This window comes from Vespa velutina, chromosome 19, assembly GCF_912470025.1.
Source record: "Vespa velutina chromosome 19, iVesVel2.1, whole genome shotgun sequence".
Taxonomy (NCBI): domain Eukaryota; kingdom Metazoa; phylum Arthropoda; class Insecta; order Hymenoptera; family Vespidae; genus Vespa; species Vespa velutina.
Window position 1 is genome coordinate 1,185,914 of NC_062206.1, and position 23,317 is coordinate 1,209,230.

At 31.9% G+C, this 23,317-nt stretch overlaps 1 protein-coding gene across 1 annotated transcript; it reads right to left on the reverse strand.

Moving 5' to 3' along the window:
* Positions 1-12,416: 12,416 nt before the first annotated feature.
* LOC124955842 (facilitated trehalose transporter Tret1-like) lies at positions 12,417-19,785 on the reverse strand. Its single transcript, XM_047510862.1, has 6 exons — positions 19,710-19,785; positions 17,225-17,472; positions 16,835-17,037; positions 16,321-16,531; positions 13,437-13,725; positions 12,417-12,887 (listed from the first exon to the last, which is right to left on the reverse strand). The coding sequence occupies exons 1-6, from the start codon at positions 19,783-19,785 to the stop codon at positions 12,496-12,498; spliced, it is 1,419 nt and encodes a 472-aa protein (XP_047366818.1). The 3' UTR covers positions 12,417-12,495.
* Between the last annotated feature and the right edge of the window lie 3,532 nt (positions 19,786-23,317).

Here is a 23,317-nt window from a genome sequence, read left to right on the forward strand (position 1 = left end):
GGGAGAAGAAGGGAGTAAGCTAAAAGAATTAAAAAATTGAGAAAGAAAAAAAAAAGAAAAAAGAAAATTTCGTTTCACTTGTGAAACAATAAAAATATGTGAATCAATAAAAAGTTATTTTTCAAAGATCATCGTCATTTCAGAATGTAGAGAATGGAATTCTCTTATTCGTTGAGATAGTTGCCTCCAGGGCAAGTGCAATTTGATTTCACGTCGTAGAATCCGGCTTATATGAGAGAAGCAAGCAAGCAAGCAACCAGCCAGCCAGCCAGCCAGCCAACCAACCAGCCAACCAACCAACCAACCAACCAGCCAACCAGCCAACCAACCAGCCAACCAACCATTTCATCGAAATCTCAATAGACGAGATTCACTCTGTTCGGAGTAGTTATTGAAAAGTTCGAGTGTCTCGTCGGCGTCTTCGTCATCGTCGTCGTCGTCGTCGTCGTCGTTATCGTCGTTATCGTCGTCGTTAGAAAACGTGAGGATGACGTTGAAAAAGAATTCGCGATAACGTTAGATCTATCTATCTATCTATCTATATATATATTCCTTAATTAAAAATATTAGAAAATCTCATCTATCGTTTATTACGATAGATGTTTTATTTTAAATAATTCAATATCATAGTTAAAACTTTTAAACGTAGAGAAACCTGTTACGTTGTAATAAAGTTTTCCTATTTCAATAATACTTCACTTTGTACGAAACGAAACGGAGGAAAGTTTAGACGGTTTTGCGTTTATTCAAATGTCCTAAGTACCGACGATATTTTTCTTTATATATCAAATTTTATTAACTTTATTACGAACACGATCGGATAATTAATTCGTTTTCGATTTTATTATTAAACGATTAAGTATTTAATTAAGAAATACATACATACATACATATATACATACACAGTACATATAATTATCTTTTACTATATAAAAAGATGAAATCATTGATAACCCTTAGGAACGTCCTCTTTAGCTCGCTTATCCTCCCACCTTCTCTCTTTTTTTTTTTTCTTTTTCTCAAAAAGGACTTTAACGAACGTCGGTGGAAGCTTTCGATGGCACGTCAATTATTATATCGTGAATATTTGTTCCTAACGGCATAAGAGAGCTTAAGCTGCAGAGAGCTTAGGAATAGTAGTAAGTACTTTGAAAAAGAGACGAATAGAAAGAAAGAAGAAGAAAAAAGAAGGAAGAAAGGAAGATAGAGATAGAGAAAAAAAGATAACGAGAGAGAAAGAGAGAGAGAGAGAGAGAGAGGAAGAACAGTTGAAACGTGAAATGAAGAGGATAACAATGGAAGGTAAAAGGATTGAAATGGATGATGAGAAGGAAAGGATGGTTAAAAGGAGTATGGATAGATGAAGAGAGAGAGAGAGAGAGAGAGAGAGAGAGAGAGAGAGAGAGAGAGAGAGAGAGAAGAGGGGGAAGGTAAAAAGAGTAATAAAAAAGGAAGATAAAATGGGAGACAAGAAGAAATTGTCTGATACGGTACGACGGTTTGCCTGATAGAGGAGACAAAAAAAGTGAAGGAGATGGTCATAGGTAGGCAGAGAAAGAAAGAAGGAAAGAGAGAAAAAAGAAGAGAAAGAGAGAGAGAGAGACAAGGAGAAAGAGTGGAAGAGAGAGAGAGAGAAAAGAGGACAGGCACGAGGTCTAGAAGCCAGAGGAAGGGTGGAGGCGAGAGGCGCTCCATCGATTCTCCCGGGGGAAATGCATCCAGCATTCGCTCGACTAACACTCCTACCTACCTTTACGTATGACCTCTATTAACTTGGCAGACCCACACCAGCAGTGACACACGACAGGTTCAAATTCACATCCTGATTTAGCATTTACTCCCTCTCTCTCTCTCTCTCTCTCCCTCCCTCTTTCTCTCGATTTTTTTCTTTTTTTCCCTTCCTTCCTTTTAGCTTTTTACTAATTTTCCATTCTTACCTTCTTTCCTTCTACTTTTCTTCCTCTTTTTCTTTTCTTTTCTTGTTGTTTTGTTATTGTTTTGTTCTCGTTGTTTTTTAATATATATATATATATATATATATATTTCTTTCTTTCTTTCTTTTTTCCCTCCTCCATTTTCTTTTTTGTTTTTTTCTTTTTTCTTTCCTTTCTCTTTTTTCAAATAATTTTTCACTTTTAGACTCGACCTCGTTATTCAGAGAGGGCAAGACCTTACCTCACTACTAATTTTACATTAAGCTAGAACCACCGAGGATAAAAAGAGTAACTTGCGCTCCGTACATATATGTGTTTTGAGAAGGAGAGAAAAAAGAAGAGAAGAAAGAAAAAGAAGAGAGGGAGAAGAAAAGAGAAAAGAAGAAAAGAAAGGAAAAGAGAAGAGAGAAGGAAATAAAAGAGAGAAAAAGGGTATATATTCTATTTAAAATTCCTTTAACAAATTGCGAATATTTTAAGGGTATCGAATCTTTTGGATTGAATTATTAAAATGGATAATGGCGTCGTTCTTTTTTATTTCTCTCTCTCTCTCTCTCTCTCTCCCTCCCAAAACTTTATTGAATATTTATATAAAGGGTCTCGTAGAAACACTTTTTATACGTTTTGCGTATGTAAATATCTAAAGAAAAAAGAGTAAAAGTAAAAATAAAAGAGAGAGAGAGAGAGAGAGAGAGAGAATGTAGAGATAGGTAATCTAATTATATATTTAAAGAAAGAGTCAATGTAGAAATACGTAATCTAATTATTTATCCAAAATAATAATCTAAATTATTATTATTATTTTTTTTTTTTTTTTTTAGAACAGACATCCAATACTCTTGTCGATCGTCTTCTAACGTCGTCCACATGGATGAGGGAATTTTTTCGTAATTGTTATATCATCTGTGAAGAAGGGTGTATGTAAATTTTTTACGGAAGATTAAATTCCGACAGGTTGTTGGAAGATAGATAGCGCACGTCAGTGAGAGAGAGTGAAAGAGAGAGAAGAGAATATTTTTTGAAATAAGAACATAAACTTTATGAAAATTCGAAGAAAAGTATAAGATATCAGGTTTAACATTACATTTTTCTTAAGAAGATAACTCGACGTTGTTGTCCGACACTTATTTACAGGGTCGACCGAGAAAAATCAGAAGTCATCGTCTTTAAGCCGTACGTGACCCTAAAGAACGATACACGTTAAGGAGGAAGAGAGAGAGATAGAGAGAGAGAGAGAGAGAGAGAGAGAGAGAGAGAGAGAGAGAGAGAGAGAATGTATAGGAAGGTGTTCTTATGGGGAAGATGTGAGAATGTGTAGGAGAAAATTTATTTGTTCTCAGAGAGACAAGTCTGTCGAGAAGGGTGGGAAGGCTAAAAAGGAGTATAGTAGGATATACATATATGTTATAACATTCTTATATATATGCTACATCTTTATGTATGGGTACATATATGTATGTATGTATGTATGTATGTATGTATGTATGTATGTATGTATGTATGTATGTATGTATGTATGTATGTATGTATGTATGTATGTGGAAGGGCAAAAGAAAAAGCTGTTTCGTTTTTAGTTATCACGATTCAATAACACCTGCGTCCTAAGCTTATGAAGCAAAAAAAAAAGAAGAAAGAAAAAAAATAGAAGCTGGTAGGGTTAAATCATTAAAGAGAAAAGTTCGGATCTAATCTCGAAGCTGAACTTTCTTATCAAAAAGTATGTAAATGAATACGTACATTAAGTATGTACATTGAAAGGTGTAGGAGGAAGAGTATGTGTATATAAAATACTTTTTCTACATAAAGGATTTTCTACATAATGGGGAGAAGAGGGGAGAGGGGGGATGCAAAGAAGAAGGGGTTGTAAAACATTTTTTCTTTTTCATAATAATTATCATACAAATGAACAAATAATTCTTGCTTCGTATTAATCGTAACAACGTATTTACTTATTTATTTACTTGTTTACTTAATTGTTCGTATTGTAGACGTAACAACGAACGTGTGGCTGGACCTTCACATTTGTAATCTCTTTGGTTGGGTGTATGTACATACACGCCGTTGCCACGGACAATGCGCGTTAGAAAACAATAGGAAGAAATTTGCATATTTCATTATGCGAACAATGATGGATTCTAAAGGACAGGAGCTTAAATACAATATTTATTAGTATTTATGTTCATAACTCATGTTCCTCTTGTTCATTATACCTACATATTTATATATGTATGGATTAAGATTTTATTTTTAAAGGAATTAGTTCTTCTTTTTTTCTTTTTTTTTTCTTTTTCGAATGATCGATCCATCTCTCTTCTTTATTTCCTTTATTTTTTGTTTTTCTTTTTTCTTTCTCTCTTTTTTTGCTTTTCTTTGTCTACTCATTTCTTCTCCAGGATAAACTCACTTAATTTATTTATTATTGCAATCTCTCTTTTTTATTTTTATTTCTTTCGTTTTGATTATAATGTTGAAAGTTTGTTTTTCATACGGCAATCTTTATCAATTTTCTTTTTTTTTCCTCCTCAGAGAGATTAATTGAAACTTCTCGGACAATTGTAATATACCCCAATTGGCGATTTATAAATTATATATAGACTTTATCCCGTTAGGAATTCCGCGACGATGGAATTGGCGGAATTGGCGGCTGGCAACGGTAAGCGTGACGTAAAGTTTTCTCTTGGTTGAAAAACTCTGGAAAATCTCTAAAGCCACCCCCTTTCCCCCTTTATTTCCACGGTGAAATTGTACGAATGGATTATTTTCTTGAAAAGCAATTAAAAGTCGGTTGGATGCCCGAAGATTCATTCTGTTGGTTTCGAAGTTGAATGAGATAATAGTAGGAACCTTCTCCGATATTTCACACGTTTCTTTTTCCTTTTTCTTTTTCATTTTCTTCCTCTCTCTTTCTCTCTCTCTCTTTTTACCTTCCTTTTTTTCGTCTCTTTTAGTTTTTCCTTCCTTTCATTTATCCCCATTTTCCTTGTACTAACGAGAGACAAACGATATCATTGTGATCGTATTAGATTAAAAATACTTTTTTGAAAAAAAGAAAAAAAAAACAAAAAAAAGGGCCTTTTATATAAAAGGATTCTACGTTCTTTTGGTGGATTTGATACGAATATTCATTTTCTTTTATTTTCTTTTATTCTTTTTTTATTCTTTCTTTTCTTTTCTTTTCTTTTTCTTTTCTTTTCTTTTCTTTTCTTTTATTTGTTTATTTATTCGCACCTTCTTTAAATCGGATATCCAGGTATCCAGTAAAAGAAGGTACCCATTTCCATGGGCGCGCGCGCGCGAGCGCGAGCTTTTCCCTTTTATACATCTCGACTATTCCAGAAACTCAAAATTTTCATGACCAACGTGAGAGAAGAAAATGCGTTCAAGGAGTACTCTTTGTGGGAATTGGAGCGTGTCATTTGAGAACAAATGTCCTCTTCTAGTGGGAATAGACGGGAATCGTTTTACCGGACACTCGACTATTTTATATACGACGTATTTACTTATATATGTATGTACTTTTACAACGAGGAGAACAGAGAGAAAGATGATAACGTTGTTATGAGTTAGTACATGGTATATAGTATAATAATGTACATTTAACTTAGATATATATATATATATATATATATATATATATATATATATATATATAAACACATATATGAATTTTCTATCATTGATTTATTTATTTGTCTGATATTTCTTTTTTTATTTTTATATATTTTTGTTTTATAATTTATTCAATTTTATTTTTTTTTGCCCTTTTTTTATAATACGTACACGCACATACATAACACATGATATATATATATATATATATATATATATATATATATATATATATATATATATATATACGATTTTTTTGTTGTTCTGTTCTTTTCTCTTTTTTTTCTCTCCCATTTTATAACGAAGTAGAACGAAACGATAGCCGACGCGTTCATGTATACGAAATGAGAGCCTCCATTGAAAGGACCCCTTCCCTCTCGCCATAAAAAAAAAAGAAAACGCTACAAAAAAGTAAAAAACTTCCAACCACGAGCTTATATTTCACGATTTCCCGATAATTCCTTCAGCTCTTCTATATGGTTCCCTTCACCTCCTACTCTCTTCCACCCCCAACTCGTCGATAGAAAATTGTTCGACCATGCAACTTCGGAATGCGAGCCGTCAGAAGAGAAGAGAAGAGAAGAAAGAAAGAAAGAAAGAAAGAAAGAAAGAAAGAAAGAAAGAAAGAAATAAAGGAGAAAAGAAAAAAAAAAGAAACAAAAACAAGATCATTGAATTGATTACGAACGAATGAAAGAGAGAAAGGATGGTACTATGATTTTTATACCATTTACAGAAAAAACATGTTGAAAAATTTGAACGTACATATGTTGTATATACATGGAGGGTGTATGTATAAACAGGTCAATATTTTCCTTTCTTTCTTTCTTTCTTTTTTTTTCCTTTCTTTCTTCCTTTCTTTCTTTCCTTCATTCATTTTTTTTCTTTTTTTTATTTTCTTCCTTCCATTTCATGATTCGTGTTGAAATACGCGGATCAATAATTTTTCTACTTTTTTATTTCGTCTCGTTTATGCGCGGCATATTTGTCAAGTTTGGAAAATAAAAAAAAAAAAAATTGATAAAATGAAAAAGGAAAAAGTAAAAGAAAATAAGAAAAAAGAAAAAAGGAAACAGATTGAAAATTAAAAATGAAAAAGATGGACGAGGGAAAAAAGTTTGATACCGTAAATATGAATAATATTTTTTAATCGATCTCTCTCTCTCTCTCTCTCTCTCTCTCTATCATTCTCTCTCTCTTGTTTAGACATTTTGATTTATACGATCATCATCATCATCATCATCATCATCATCATCATCATCATCATCATCATCATCGTCATCATCGTGATTATCTTCGTCATCATCATCTTTATTATCGTCATCATCTTCAGTTATGATATATCAATGGAAATCTTAATTACCTTCAATGGTTCTACACGCTCCATCATTGTTAATTAGATTTTGATCTAACGTGAGATACGATGACGATAATAAACCCGATGTCTAGTATAGACATGGTGGGATTATAAACTGTTTGATAATCAAAGTTTCAACTTGGATTAGCCAATGTGAAAGGAATGCTTATTACCTGCGGTTGAAATTATATAGATGAGAATTATAGATGGAAGACGAGAAGAAGAGGAGGAGGAGGTGATTCTGAGAAGGGAATGGAGGGAGTGGAAGGAGGTTGTACCAATTGGTTACGCGTATGATACCCATTTGTGTGGGATTAACGATTCAGATTTAAACACAATGAAAGAGATATTAATACGAAAGACGGAAATCGTGAATGATTAACGTGGTTGGTTAACGTTGATAACTAGAACTATAAAGATAAGAGTTGTTACTACCTACATACGTTCGAACATCTCTCATTCGTTATCTTTTTAGTTACGAGGTCGTTTCGATTTCGTTTCTTCCTCCTCCTCCTCTTCTTCTTCTTTTTCTTTTTCTTCTTTGGATTTAAAACAAAACAAAAAAATTCCTTTTCCATGTCTTTTCTTTCGTTTTTTTTTGTTTATTATTATTATTTTTTTTTTCATTTATTTCTACACCCACTTCTTCCATTCCGTTATATCGTATTTATTCTTGGCAAAGTGGAAGAAGATGCAACTGATTCCTCTTACAATTAACGGCGAACTCGTGATTACTTATCCTCTCTACTTTAATTAAGATCATTAACCGGTTGCAGATTTCCACGTTTAACTTTTTCCGTAAGATCAAGTTGGATGATTAAGGGGGGAAACTCCTGTTTATTGCATTTATTCGATATATAGTCGATTCTTTCTTTCTCTCTCTCTCTCTCTCTCTCTATATATATATATATATATATACATATTTTTTTTTCAAGTTTTTCTCGCGTTCCTTTTATTTTTCCTTTTAATATTCTTCTTTTTTTTTTCTTTTTTGCGTTTCTTCTTTCATTCCTCCCTCACGTAATTTCGTGAATAAGCGTGTACATCTCATTAAAAATCATTCCAAGTAAAACTACTTACTTACGCGTACGTTTTATATTATGTATTCGTATTTTATATAGGGCGCCTCGATAAGAATCTATTTGGTATCTGCGGCATTGAAGAAAGTTTTGCCTCTCGCTCTAGAAACTGAATTGCTTCGGATCCGTTTTCTCTTGGAGTCGACCTAAATCGCTCTGATACATTTGCAAACAACATCGCTACCATTTTCAATATTTTTGATTGCATAGACATCAGAGGCAATCTCTCTCTCTCTCTCTCTCTCTCTCTCTCTTTCTCTTTTTTTCACTCTCATTTTTTTGATACATTAAGAAAATGAAGAAAGGTAAAAGAAAGAAAGAGAGAGATGGAGAGATCAGTTGATCTTTCTTTCCTCATATTTTCTTAAAATTATTATAATGTCATTCGTCATCTTCAATGATAAATCATTATTATTATTATTATTATTATTATTATTATTATTTAATAAAATTGATCAAATCGAATCGGTGATTGCGTTGAAAGTGCTCCTAACGCTGGATTGCTAACTTTAAATCGAGAAGCTGCATGGTTAACTATATATTGCTCTCTGACGATGCAGAAATTAAATTGAGTATCCCAATGGCGAAAATCCAAAAGTAAAAGAGAGAAAGATAGAGAGATAGAGAGATAGAAAGAGAGATCGAACTTCGGTCTGGCAGTTTTAACAGCTCGCATGAAAAGTTTCCATGCTTATAGGCATGCTGACACGCACGTATATAATGCCTGTACGATGGCTTTCATTTTCCGGAACGTTGAGAGTGTATTAAGGGGGTTAGTAGGGGGGTGGGTTGGTTAGTGGGGGTAGTTGGGGCAATGGGGTAGTGGGTGTTGATAGTAACAAGGTAAGAGTGTAAATTTGATCATGGGTTTTTAGGTTATTGGCTTAATCACATATTCCATTCGAATTATATTACGTGAAATGGATCCATTTTCATGGACATGTTGGATACTCCTCACCGGATGCATAATACGTTTCGGATAATTTCGTAAGCTGCGTATAACGAGCTATGAGGTGTTATGATATCATAATGACTTATTATCGATCGATCAGATAGATAGATAGAGAGAGAGAGAGAGAGAGAGAGAGAGAGAGAGAGAGAGTGAATGGATGGATGGATAGATAGATTGACAGGTAATTGATAATGAAATTCTATAACAATCGATGGTTAGATTGACAGATAATTGATAACGATATTCTGTAACTATCGTAATTTTGATTAATATGTAAAACTCGAAAAGAGTTATGGGATTTTATCTTTTTCTTTTTCTTTCTTTCTTTTTCTTTTTTCTATTTCTTTTATTTTATTTTAATTTGTTTGCGGAGGAAAGATATCGCAAGGAATAAGGGTGGTAGAGAAATGATTTCATAAGGAATTATTATAATACGTGCCCTAAGCATTTTACGATTTATCGTTGAATACTTCGAGCCGTCAGACTTGTGTACGTCGCATTGCACCCAATCCCATCGTATTTGATATAAAGCTCGCGTTCTTCCAACCGAATGCACTCGAGCGTTATTATTTTTTGGAATTTCGCCCATAAATCCTTTTTCACGTAGAGAAAACGTAAGCTGCTGGAAAGTATGAGACTTATGTACATAAGCATATATATATATATATATTTTTTTTTTATATATATATGTAGCACATACGTCTTGCGATTGCGAGTTTCTTCTTTTTCGTTTTCCTTTTTGTTTGTTTGTTTGTTTGTTTGTTTGTTTGTATGTTCTTTTCTTTCTTTTCTCGTTGCATCTTTTGCACTGAATTAATAATATCCGGTAAAAGAATTATGATAATAACGCGTGAGAATTATGTTCTTTTTCTTTCTTTTTTCCTTTTTTTCTCCTCTTCCTTTCTTTCTCTTCGTTTTCCTTTAAAATTTGTCTTAATCCTTATATCCTTCTAATGAATTATTCTTTACGTAATAAATCAACGTTGAATTTTCTTACTACGTAAACCAATGGTATTAGCTCACGTGTTATCGTCTTTCGATAAAATATTAGTATGCCCTGTAGCTATGATCGAAGTTACGATATTAGCTTTCAACATCTTGAGAACCATCGTACTTTGCGTGTTCGTATTATATCGCGGTACACTTATAATATCGAGTTACGGAAAGTTTCATTGTAAAATTAATCTGTACTTGTAAACGTTTAAAAAATTTTATCGTTTAAGAAATGATTGCGCGATAGAACATGATTTTCAATATTTACAACAAGCCGGTCGTTGTTAATTAATTGATTATTAATTAGTACATTATTTATATGTATAGTCTTCATTAAATTCGTATATACAAAGATAACGATATATCGCATATATCTTTCTTTTTTTATTTTATACATATATACATATATATATTTTTTTAAAATGTATATTCGTACTGATATACATAATACACACACACGTGCACATACATACATACATACATACATATATATATATATATTTTAGCTAATTTACTAAAGTAATGGATTGAAATAAAATTTTTCCTTTTTTTTTTTTAATCATTCTTCGTTTTTTTTTTTTATAATATATAAACGTAATACATAATATAAATACATATACCCATTACATATATGTATATATATAAAAATCTGACCCTCATAAATTAGCCCAAGGCGATAGTTCTCGTTATAGTCTGAAAGCTTTCACATAGGGTACGTCGGAGCATCAAATATGCCAGTTTAGTTATGTATAAAGTAATAAGGAATGCTGTGCGCGTTCATGGCACGCAATACCTCGTGGTAAATACTCCCTAACCGTGGTTAGTATCAATCTTTAAACCTTCGACGATCCTATATTACTTAGTATATAACCATTTAATATATTTTTTATTTTTTTTTATATTTTATCTTTATCAGTAATGAAAAAATAAATATTAATCATTCTTATAGGTGAATTTCCTTCAAATGTTTGCCTTATTTATTTTCAATAATTCAGGTCAATGGTATATTTATATATATATATATATATATATACATTAGTACGCACACACACATACACTTACTTACCTAAGATATGTTAATACTTATTTTATAAATATTTCTTTCAATCTCTCTCTCTCTCTTTCTCTCTCTTTTAAAATGCTAAGAGTACGTAATTATGTCGATACTCGATCACTATGTTTGCTTCATATCGTTCTGCTTAAACTTCATGTTTTTTTCAAGAGGGTACCCATCCATCGCTCGATCTCTTTGTGATCGATTCTCTTCAAATATCCGTTTACATACGAAAGGAATGCATATATATCGCATCATATATGTATATATATATATATGTATATATATACATAGATGAGAGAGTCGATCCATCGATGGCAGACCATCGAAACGCATCCGTGTTATTTTTGTCAAGTAGTAGTTAGAAGAGTTGCGGTGGAAAGAAGGAGAGTGTATGCATCTGCCAGCGGTATTTCAACTCGAAACAAAGCTATGGAGAGAAGAGGAGAGAAGAGGAGAGAAGAGGAGAGGAGAGGAGAGGAGAGAAAAGATTTTGCTCGTTGGTTTCGGAGTCTGTATTGGCGCAAGTCCAGTTGATACAGAGGCCACACTCGATATCGCGATTACGCGACGCAGAAATACGTTTTTCTTCGTTCTCTCTTTTACTCTCTCTTACTCTCTCTCTCTCTCTCTCTCTTTTTTTTCTTTCTTTTTCTTTTTCTCTATCACTATCTCTCTTTCTCTCTTCGTTTCGTTCCGTAACCATTGCATTTTTCTTCAAAGATAGATTATACTAAGGCAGGATACGGGAATGAAACGAGATAGTGAAGCTGGGAGAGGATAAGGTGGGTGGATTGGTGAATTGGTTGGTTTAGATTTATAGAGGAAAGAGAAAGACAGAGAGAGAGAGAGAGAGAGAGAGAGAGAGAGAGAGAGAGATATCAAAGTAACTTGTGTGCAAAATGCTCGTGGAAAATAAAGTGATTGTATATGTTTCGACATCGATTTCGAATGAACGACTATTTCCCATATTTGTAAAAAGTATTGAGAGAAATGAAAAAACGTACTATTGCCCATTCTATGTAGCAATAATCGATGAAACGATATAAATGTTTTCTTTTGATGCAACGAAGAAAAAAAACGGGCCGATTTAATACTCATTAAAGTTTTATCATCCAACGTGTTTTTCTTTTATGATATTATATTAAAAGAAGATCGAAGAAGGAGACGAAGAGAAAGGAATACTCGTTGTTATCGTTTATCGAAATTTATGATAACATTCTCTTTTATTTTTGTATATGTGTATATAGAAAAATATACATACACATAGAAATATATATATTGATCGTGTTTTCTTAGAAAACAATGACATTTTATATTGTGATTCTATAAAGGCAAATTCGATAAAGGCAAAGAAAAGAAACAAGTAAACAGTTTTGTCCTTACGTGAGGAAAGGTTATAATCTTTCACGTTCGTTTAATGTACTCATTACTCAGTTATTAACGAAACGTTGCCGTGGTTGGTTGTACGATAGAAAATGAATTCGTTCTCATATCAAGGTAGATAAAGTTATTCATTAATTCGTTTCTTCTTGATCGTCGATACGAAAATCCTTTTCGATCTCGTTTAAACTTTTCTTACCGTTATCCTTGATAAGAACGGCGGAAAATATTGCACCGAACCAGCATATTATTGCGAATAACCAGACGGCCTTTCTAATATTATCGTCCGTTTGTAATGAACCAAAAACTATCATCGCAAGGATCGAAAGTATCCAATTAGAGATCGCAGCGAATCCTGCACCAAGTAGATTTATCTGTTGCGGAAATGAGTCTGCGAGAAGTGCCCATGATATTGGTGCTACACCCAAGTTTAGAGATATGAAATATAGGCTGATCCATGTTGGTGGCATCCACCAATACCAATCATCGTATTCCGGATCCTCGAGTCTTTTATCGAAGAACCATCCTGTTTCGTGAGAAAAGAACAAAAAAAGAAAAAATAAAAAAAAGAAAAGAGTAATAAAATACTGGTAACTTTATTTCATTATTATTTATCTATACGAATATATAGACATAGTGATATATTGTGTTATTAGACGTGGTAGTAAAATATATATATATATATATACATATAAGATATTTGTAAATTCGTATCATATAATATTAAGAGGATCATAGTAAAATTCACACTAGTTGGTGAGCAGGTTGATGTTAGTAGAAAGGGTTCCTAAAGGAGCTTTAGTAAGCAGCCCAAAATTTGTACATTGAATTCTAACGAGATCGTTAACGAGAATGGTTCTAATGTCCTAGTTGCAGAATACGACTGAGCGAACAAGCGAGAGAGAGAGACAGATAGATAGATAGAGAGAGAGAGAGAGAGAGAGAGAGAGAGAGAGAGAGAAAGAGAGATAGAGACATAGATAGATAGATAGATAGATAGATAGATAGATAGAGCAAAGTGCATAGAAATTAAGCCGCTTGGTTTGAGGAAATAATTGTTAGGCTAATGTCTTACCCAACAGTCCAAGGAACAGTCCCATGAAAGCGGATGATATGGTCAACAGGATACGTCGTCCTAATACGTCGATGAGCGTATACGCGAGAAGACATGATAGTATTTGTACGATACCAACTACTAGAGTTAATTCACTTCCGTTTAATAAACCTGAACCTTGAGTCTCGAAGATCGTAAGGGCATAAGTGATAAACGTGCTGAATCCGCTGAACTGATGGATCATCATTACACCAAAACACATTAGGAAGGAATGAAGTACTCGACGATTCTTCATTAGACCATATCTCATCTGCGTTTAAGAGAATTAAATGTGTGTGTGTAATAAATTAATCAATTGACTAATTAATTAATTTAATTAATTAATCTAATTATTACTATAATACGATTTATTTGTTTTTTTTTTTAATTGTTGTTGTTGTTTCTTTTTGTTTTTTTTTTCTTTTTTGTTATTTCTTCCATTGTGCATCTTCTCAATATCGTTAACACTTTAATATCAAACAAAAGATGAAACATAGAAAATAAATTAAATGTTGGAATAATAATTTCAAAGCAAAATAATATTATTTATTTTATCAACATTTTCTTTTCAATCCTTTAACGATTTATATATTCAATCTCGAAGAAGAATTTATACGAAAAGCTTTTGATAATTATTTCTCAAAGGATGGTATTACGTTTAAAACCGAAACAAACGAGCTCTTTCAAAAGGGGAAGAATAACCTCCCCTACCATTGAATTTAACCCTTAGTAAGAATTTTGACATTTAATATTTCATCGGTCTTTATTATCATTTTACTTGGAACAACGAATGACATAGCACGTATAAATGTTTAACTATGTATATATACATATATATATATATATATATATATATATATATTAGGTTGGAAACTATGAAACGGGCGTTTTTGTTAAATTTTTTATTTTCATTCAACGCCCGTTTCATAGTTTTCAACCTAATATATAAGTATTATGTTGGAAACTATGAAACGGGCGTTTTTGTTCAGTTTTTTATTTTCATTCAACGCCCGTTTCATAGTTTCCAACATAACATATAGGTATTATGTTGGAAACTATGAAACGGGCGTTTTTTTATTTCCATTCAATGCCCGTTTCATAGTTTCCAACATAATATATAGATATTAGATTGGAAACTATGAAACGGGTGTTTTTATTCAGTTTTTTACCTTCATTCAACGCCCGTTTCATAGTTTCCAACCTAATATTAGGAGACCGGAAAGTAATGTCGTTTCTTTAAAACGACATTACTTTCCGGTCCATCTGATTAAGAACCGGAAAGTAATGTCGTTTCTGGAAAGCGACATTACTTTCCGGTCCCCCTGCTTATGGACCGGAAAGTAATGTCGTTTCTGGAAAGCGACATTACTTTCCGGTCCCCCTGCTTATGGACCGGAAAGTAATGTCGTTTCTGGAAAGCGACATTACTTTCCGGTACCCCTGCTTGTGGACCGGAAAGTAATGTCGTTTCTGGAAAGCGACATTACTTTCCGGTCCCCCTGCTTATGGACCGGAAAGTAATGTCGTTTCTGGAAAGCGACATTACTTTCCGGTACCCCTGCTTGTGGACCGGAAAGTAATGTCGTTTCTGGAAAGCGACATTACTTTCCGGTCTCCCCTGATTATGGACCGAAAAGTAATGTCGTTTTTAAGAAACATAATATATATATATGAACGTATATAATATTATAATAATCTTACTATTGGATTGGCAACTAAGTCATTGCGGATTCGCGTTGGCAACTAAGTCTTTGCGGTTTCGCGTTGGCAACTAAGTCGTTGCGGTTTCGCGTTGGCAACTAAGTCGTTGCGGTTTCGTGTTGGCAACTAAGTCATTGCGGTTTCGCGTTGGCAACTAAGTCGTTGCGGATTCGCGTTGGCAACTAAGTCGTTGCGGTTTCGCGTTGGCAACTAAGTCGTTGCGGATTCGCGTTGGCAACTAAGTCATTGCGGTTTCGCCTTGGCAACTAAGTCGTTGCGGTTTCGCGTTGGCAACTAAGTCGTTGCGGATTTTGTCGATAGACACCGCAATCACTTAGTTGCCAACGCAATATCCCGTTGGCAACTAAGTCGTTGCGGATTTGTGTTGGCAACTAAGTCATTGCGGATTCGTGTTGGCAACTAAGTCATTGCGGATTTTGTGGATACTTTCCGCAATCACTTAGTTGCCAACACAATATCCGCTGGCAACTAAATGATTGCGGATTTTGTGGATACTTTTCGCAATCACTTAGTTGTCAACCCAATATCTATGTATATGTAAATATAAAATATTTCGTATAGTTATGTTATTATAGATTAGAAATCATTGAAAGCAAAGATTTGTTTATTATTACAAGAAGTTAGTTTAAATGTCATTGACGATGCGGTAAGACCACTAGAAAGGATCCAGGGTGAGGATAGAGAGAAAGATAGAGAATCTTAATAAGACTTTGAATGAGACGGAGAAATAAAGATGGATAGATTGAGAGAGAGAGAGAGAGAGAGAGAGAGAGAGAGAGAGAGAGAGAGAGAGAGAGAGAAAAGTATCTAAGTAACTCGGAGGAAACGTTTTGTAAGGTACCGATAATTACATCCTCGTTAATGTACATAATAAACGGAGCTCTTATTAACGTGCTACCTGCTTCCGTCTTATTGTTTCATTCTCTCTTTCTCTTTCTCCTTCTCTTTTGTTTTCTCTCTCTCTCTCTCTTTCTCACTCTCTTTCTCATTCTCTCTTTCTCTCTTTTCTTTTTAGTTTTCTCGTACAATTATTCTTACGTCAAGCATTATTTGTGAAAAAAAAAGAAGAAAAAAAAAAAAATAGAAAGAAAGAAAGAAAAAAAATGTTCTCGGCATTTAAGGGCATCTAAATACGTAATTTTACCTTGGCCGTTCGTCTGAGTATAGCCAACTGTCTTAATTCTTCCATCTCGTAATCGTTCTCATTTTCGTTCTCATTTTGACGATACCAACTTAAAGAATTTTTCGCTCGACTTTCATCATTGTCAATGCTGGCGAGATAATAGAACGGGCTTGCTGGTATAAAACGTAATAGTACGAGTATAATGCAGCTAGCACCACAGCTTGTACTGTATCTGAAATTTTTACGAGTATCTTATTGCTAATTAACGCAGTTTGTTTGATCCATAACTATTCTTATTAGGGAGGATCCATTAAGTTTGCAATAATTTTTTCTTGTACTTAAAGAAAAAGAAAAAAGAAAAAGAAAAAAAGAGAGAGAGAGATTGTCCTCAAATGTTCCTTCATTTTCTTTTTTCCTTCTTTACTCTTTTTCTTTTCTTTTCTTTTAATTTTTCATTCCTTCTCTCTCTCTCTCTCTCTCTCTCTCTTTTCTTTTTTCTTTTTTTTTTTTTTTTGAATTCTTTATATACCCATACCTCCATATAATGTTACCTCCATCGAGAACGTGAGCCATCAGGAAAGCGTACATGATTCCGCAATTTATTAAAAGCTGAAATAGAATCAACAATCGATTGCGGGTTTTCTTGTCGGCTATATCACTGATGAAAAGTGGTACCAAGAGACAGGACATACCACCGGAAATTCCGCATACGAAACGACCGATAACAATCATGAATGTCTAAAAATGAAAAGAAAATACGACGACTATAATGACGATATCTATTTATATATTGAGAAACATTTTTTTTTTCTTTTTTTTTTCTATATATATATATATATATATATCAAAATTTATTATTTTTATATATTAGAATTTAGGTGATTTGTAACGAAGAAAATAATTCGATTAAATTTAACAGCAATACGTTCTCGTTTCCTAGGCTGATCACCGACCAACCAATGGCGTAAAGTAAGATCTTGATCATTCCGCTGATCCAATGATGAAATTTGAAGATCCAAATGGCAATTATGACTCCAAGGCAAGCGCCAACGTTTAGAACGTTACCTATAATACCAAGCTCCGTAATACTTGCTATAAATCTGATCCTCATACCCTCTGTAACGCTGGAACACCAACCAACTGACACACCGAGAGTAAAACCACCGAGTGATACTGAAATTTCAAGAATATATTATTATTATTTTTAATCCATTCTCTGTCTCTTACTCTATTTCTATTTTAACATTTTACTCTCTCTCTTTTTCTTTCTCTCTCTTTATATGTATATATATATATACATACATACATACATATATCTTTTCTATAGGGACATTTGGAGAAACGTGAAAAAGTCGAAAAGAGAATATCTCTTCGGCAAATGGGGGATTGATTAAAGTGCAACGTTGAATATGGGATTGATTCGAAGAACTAATTACCATTGCGGTAGAATTCATCCTGTACCAATATTCGTAGGAATATGCATGTCGTTTGCAGAGGGATAGAAAGAGAAAGAGAGAGAGAGAGAGAGAGAGAGGGAGAGAGTGATATATAGATAGAAAGATAAAGAGATATATAAAGTCAAAGATAAAATATAAAGATAAAGATATATATGTATATATAGATAGATAGATAGATAGAAAGAGAATGAATAGGAATAATAAAAATGAATTCTATTTGATAAGTTAAATCACTGAATGAAATGGGATAATGTTTACAAACGTGTGTACGACTCTTGATAGATACCTAGATAGAGAGTACATAGATAGAATACATATATACATACGTGCATATACCTATGTATACACGTGTTATCGAAGATTAGGACTATTGGGTCAATCAGTGTACACTGCATACCTAAAAGCCTAGTCAATCTCTCGTTTTAAGGGCATATCCAATATCCGATATAATGATATCTATAATACTTTCTAACTATAATACTTTTCTCTCTCTCTTTTTTCTTTTCGTTTTCTTTTCCTTTCTTTGATTTTTTTTCTCTTTTTCTTTTTGCATCCATCGAATTGATATGCAAATATATATATATATATATATATAGAATAATTAAAAACAAGGATGAAATATATAATACATATTAATACATATATCGTTACAATGCCGGTACATTGATCCTTACATTTTAACGATCATGTTTTATCTCAATTAGTTTATAAATAATATGTACATTAATTAATTAGCCAATTAATTGTTAAACGATACCATTATCCTACTTTCGTGATTAAGCATGAATATCGAACTGAAAGAAATGGACGTTGATATATTTTTGTTTTGTTTCGTTTCGTTTCGTTTCGTTTCATTTTGCATTGGGACAATGAGCTTCGAAAAGGGGTTAATCCCCTTTCTCCCTTTTTCCCCCGCATCCATTTTCAACCCCCTCATTCATTCCTATCGGTCGATGCACCGGAACTCATTTTTAGATAACCGGAGAAAAAATACACGATTATTTTTCTTCTTTTTTTTTTCTTTCTTTCTTTCTTTCTTTCTTCCTTTCTTTCTTCTTTTTCTTCTTCTATTTCCTAATTGACGGACATTTTTTGCGTTAGACAGAACTCTCCTTCTATTTCTCTCTTTTTATCTCTCTCTCTCTCTCTCTCTCTTTGATGCTATTCCAGTTATCATTAGTCTCGTGAAATTGTGCACATCGTGGAAAGGAGATTAAATGAGACGTTGTTGTCCATTGAATGAGGAAAATCTTTTCACTGTTCGTTCTTTTTTTTTTTTTTTTATTTTTTATTCTTTTATTTTTTAAGTGGAAAAAGGTATATTATTCAAACGCTTTCTCAAGAGATTTCTTCTCCTTTTCTTTTTCTTCCTTTTTTTTTCTTTTTATTTTTTTATTCTTTTTTTCCCCTTTTCCTTTTCCTTGAAAATTCGACATTTTTCAAGAACGATTAACAAAACTAATCACTGTTTTACGTATGCGTACATGTTAATATATTTCATTGCATGTTTAATCTTTAAAACGTATAAACATTTATATTACTATCGGAATAAATGGAAAAATATTACTCAAAATCTGTGATCGATAGGGAAAATATTTTTATTTCGTTTTTTTTTTTCTTAAACTGTCAAACTGAGACAATATTAATTACGAATTATGTGTCGATTAATTGCGAGATAAATACAACGTCGAATATTATGATTGTTATTGTCAAAATAATTATCACATTGTTGTTTGATAATATTTAACGAAATATTTAGAAATTTTTCCGCTTTGTGACGTTAAGTTAATAGGCGAAAAAAATAAAAATAAAAAATGTATACATATATATATATATTTCTCACATTATGATTGCATGTAAAAATTATATACATATATATATATATATATATTTTTTTTTTTTCCTTTTTCTAAACAAAACGCAAAGTATTCAAATTTTATTATAATCCCTTACCAACGATAGCACCGATATGTTGATTGAAGCTTTTTGTTCGAAGGTTATCCGTCATACGTCTTCTTATCGAGGCCATCTTTTCATTCTCTTTCTCTTTCTATATATATATATATATATCTATATCTCTTTGTCTTTTTCTCATAGAAGAAAAAAAGAGCTTTGAAGAGAAGTAATGATATGTCGATTATATCGAATCGTTGACATGATACGTCAGAGCCAATGAGATTGTAAGAAGAAAACTCTCTGAGAGAATGTTCTATCTCGTTTTGAATAATTTCATTCTCATAATATCCCCTTATATCGATCTAAGAACAATCAGAATCGTTTTCTCTCTCGACTAATGTCAAATTTATCGTAACATTATTTTTAAAGATTTATCGATAGATAGAGATCTTTAATACATCGTATATATCATCGTAGTTTGAAAGACGTGTACGAATTTATTGTACGACAAACATGCCACGGTAATTGATACGTTTTTCAATAAAGAAGAAAAGAAAATTATATATATGTATATGTATATATATATATATATATATAAAACTTTCTAGTCGATAAAACTAGCGATAAAGAATAGAAAAAAAAAGAAAAAAGAAAAAACAATAAAAGACGATAATTCGTGTTTATTCCTGATAGGAATAACAAAGAAATATTTTTTGAAATGAATCGAATCGTATTACATTCATTCGCTCGCGTTCAATATATATATTTATATCTTTTTTCTCTTGATTTTGTGAAATTATTTAAAGTGATATACAGCGAAAGTTTTCATTTTATGTTACCATTACAATATGCATTTTTTTTCGATATTTTTTTTCTTTCTCTTTTTTTTCTTTCTTTCTTTCTGTTTTTTATCATTATTATTTTTTTTTTTCTATTTGTTTTTGTTCGTTTCAACAAACAGTACCGAATTTATACGAAGCGTTCTCTTCAACGTAGAAAAATATAAATTTGTATTAGATAATAATTTGCTCTTTGGTATATCAATTTTATTTTTTTAAATGCTACTATATATATATATATATATATATATATATATATATATATATATATACATATATAAAATCGAATTTGAGCTGTTTAGATATATCTATGTTGGATTATTTGCATGAACCATCGAACCGAATTAATATATGCATTATCGTGCATAATTGATTTTATTTTTATGGGAATCTAGAAATTTGTAACGCCTCGAGTCCCATTGAACGTTAAATATTTTAATATTTATATATATATATATATATATATATATATATATATATATATATATATAATATATTTTTTCTGAATTAAATGTATTTCTGTTTTGCATGTTTCTTGTTGAATACGAAGAATTATTAAAACGATATTCAACGATAATTCCTTCCTTTAATTACAGCATCGTATAATCGTATATCCACAGATTTTTTTTTTTTTACATTCATTTTATTTTTTTCTCTCTTTCTCGATTTTTTTCTTTTGCTTTTTTTACTTTTTTCTTTCGTCCTTTCTTTTCCTCTTACACATCCATTTCATTCAAATCCAATACACATACGGAATATTTCGAGAGGAATTTTTTTTTTTTTTGGTACGTTATTACGGCCTACCAATTATATATTTCTCTATTTTCAAAGAATACTCCGTTGAAATGTAAATTTCTTTTTATTTAACCATTTTCTTTTTTTTTTTTTTTACTTTTTTTTTTTTTATATATTTTTCGTTATCGGCTAAATAAATAAAGAAGGGAAGAAATAAAGAAAGAAAAAAAGAAGAGAGGAAGATATAAAAATAAAATGAAATAAAAAAAGCAATTATATTCTCGGTCGAATTGAGAGTACAAAGAGTGAATGCGTCGTCACGCGAAATGTTTTTTGTCTTTTTATTTTTAATTACAATGAATAATAAAAACCATATGTATACATATAAAAAAAGAAAAAGAGATAGAAATAGAGAGAAAGAGAATCCATAATCTTTTTCCTATCGGTTTTAATGAAAATATACCAATTAAAGTGATATCCGATATAAAAGCCGTACGTTTGTATTCAGGTTTGGTTTCAATTGAAATTATTCTCGTTTTCGTTTATAGAGAATGCAGTGGTTTCTCTCTCTCTCTGTCTCTCTCTCTCTCTCTCTCTCTCTCTCTTTCTTTCTCTTTTTTTGTTACAACCGATAAACTGGCGATTCCTTCTCATCGAGGAATAAATCAAAATGATTAAAAAAAAAAACAAAAACAAAAAAAAAACAAAAAAAAAAGTATATTCCTCTTAAATACGATATATTCTCATACTTTTTCTTTTTTCTTTGAAGATAATCAAGATGTACTTATAATAATATAAGATATAAACAAATTATTTCGTAGATATTAAAAATTGAAAAAATTAATAATCGATATTATTTTCTTTTCTTTTCTTTTTTATAAATTTATATTAAAAAATTATTGCGACTTTTTGAAGAGTACCTTCTCGTTTTATTTTCGAGGATGATCGAAATATTATTTTATACGTCGCCGTGTATTTCCTCAAAAAAAAAAAAAAAAAAAAAAGAAAAAAAAAGAAAAAAAAAGACAGGAAGAGAAAAGAAAAAAAAAGGAAAGAAAAGAAAGAGGAAGAAATTTTCTTTTCATATCATATATACGCGGATCGTATAAAAGAGGAATGTATAACATATTCCAAATTTATTCGTTTCGCCGAAGCATAAAAGCGAACGTAATATGCATTTACGAAAGCCACGACGAATGGTGAGTGAGTTCTTGATATGTAATCCAAAAGGTATATATGTATTCGTATATATATATATATATATACTTATATATATATATATATATATAAGTTATCCATATAACGAAGGAAATACTCGTAGGAAAAAGTTTTTGTTAAAAATTTAAATAAACGTGAAAAAAAATTTTCATTCGACTTTACGATTGTTGCTTTCGATTGTTACTCTCTTTGTAAAGTCGTTTGTAAGAATAACTAAATTATTTGTGTACAGTACTTATAGTAATAAATACAGAAACAACAACAAGAACAAAAATGACGATGACAATGACGACGAGAACGACGAGAACGACGATGATTTTATTTTTATCATAGTCAAGAATGAGAAAATAATGAGATATATAAGTGGAGAGAATTTTGCTATTCTTGGCTTTGTTCTTTGAAGGAGTTATTTTTCTTGAAGGAAAAGAAAAGAAAAGGGAAGAAAAGAAGAAAAAGAAAAAACAGTGGGGAAAACAAAACCACCACCACCATCAGAGAAAACATATAAAACAAGAGAACAAAGGGAGAATAAGAAAGGGGAGAAAAAAAGAAAGAAATTGAGAGAATAGAAGGGTGAATGGGAATTGGGAGGAATTGTAGATTGTGAATTGTAAGAATTTCTTTTTTTTACATTTAAATGGTTACCAGTTTGAAATGAATCCATGCTAAACGTACGATCATAATGTCACAAGTTTCTTTTTAAGTTTATATATCGAGTAATCGACCGGAAGTGTCTGCCCTTAATCGCACTCGATCTACCCTTCTTGCATTTTTAATGAAGCTCCAGCGGGCATAGTCTCTCTCTCTCTCTCTCTCTCTCTCTCTCTCTCTCTCTCTCTCTCTCTCGCTTTCTTTCTCTTTCTTTCTCTTTTT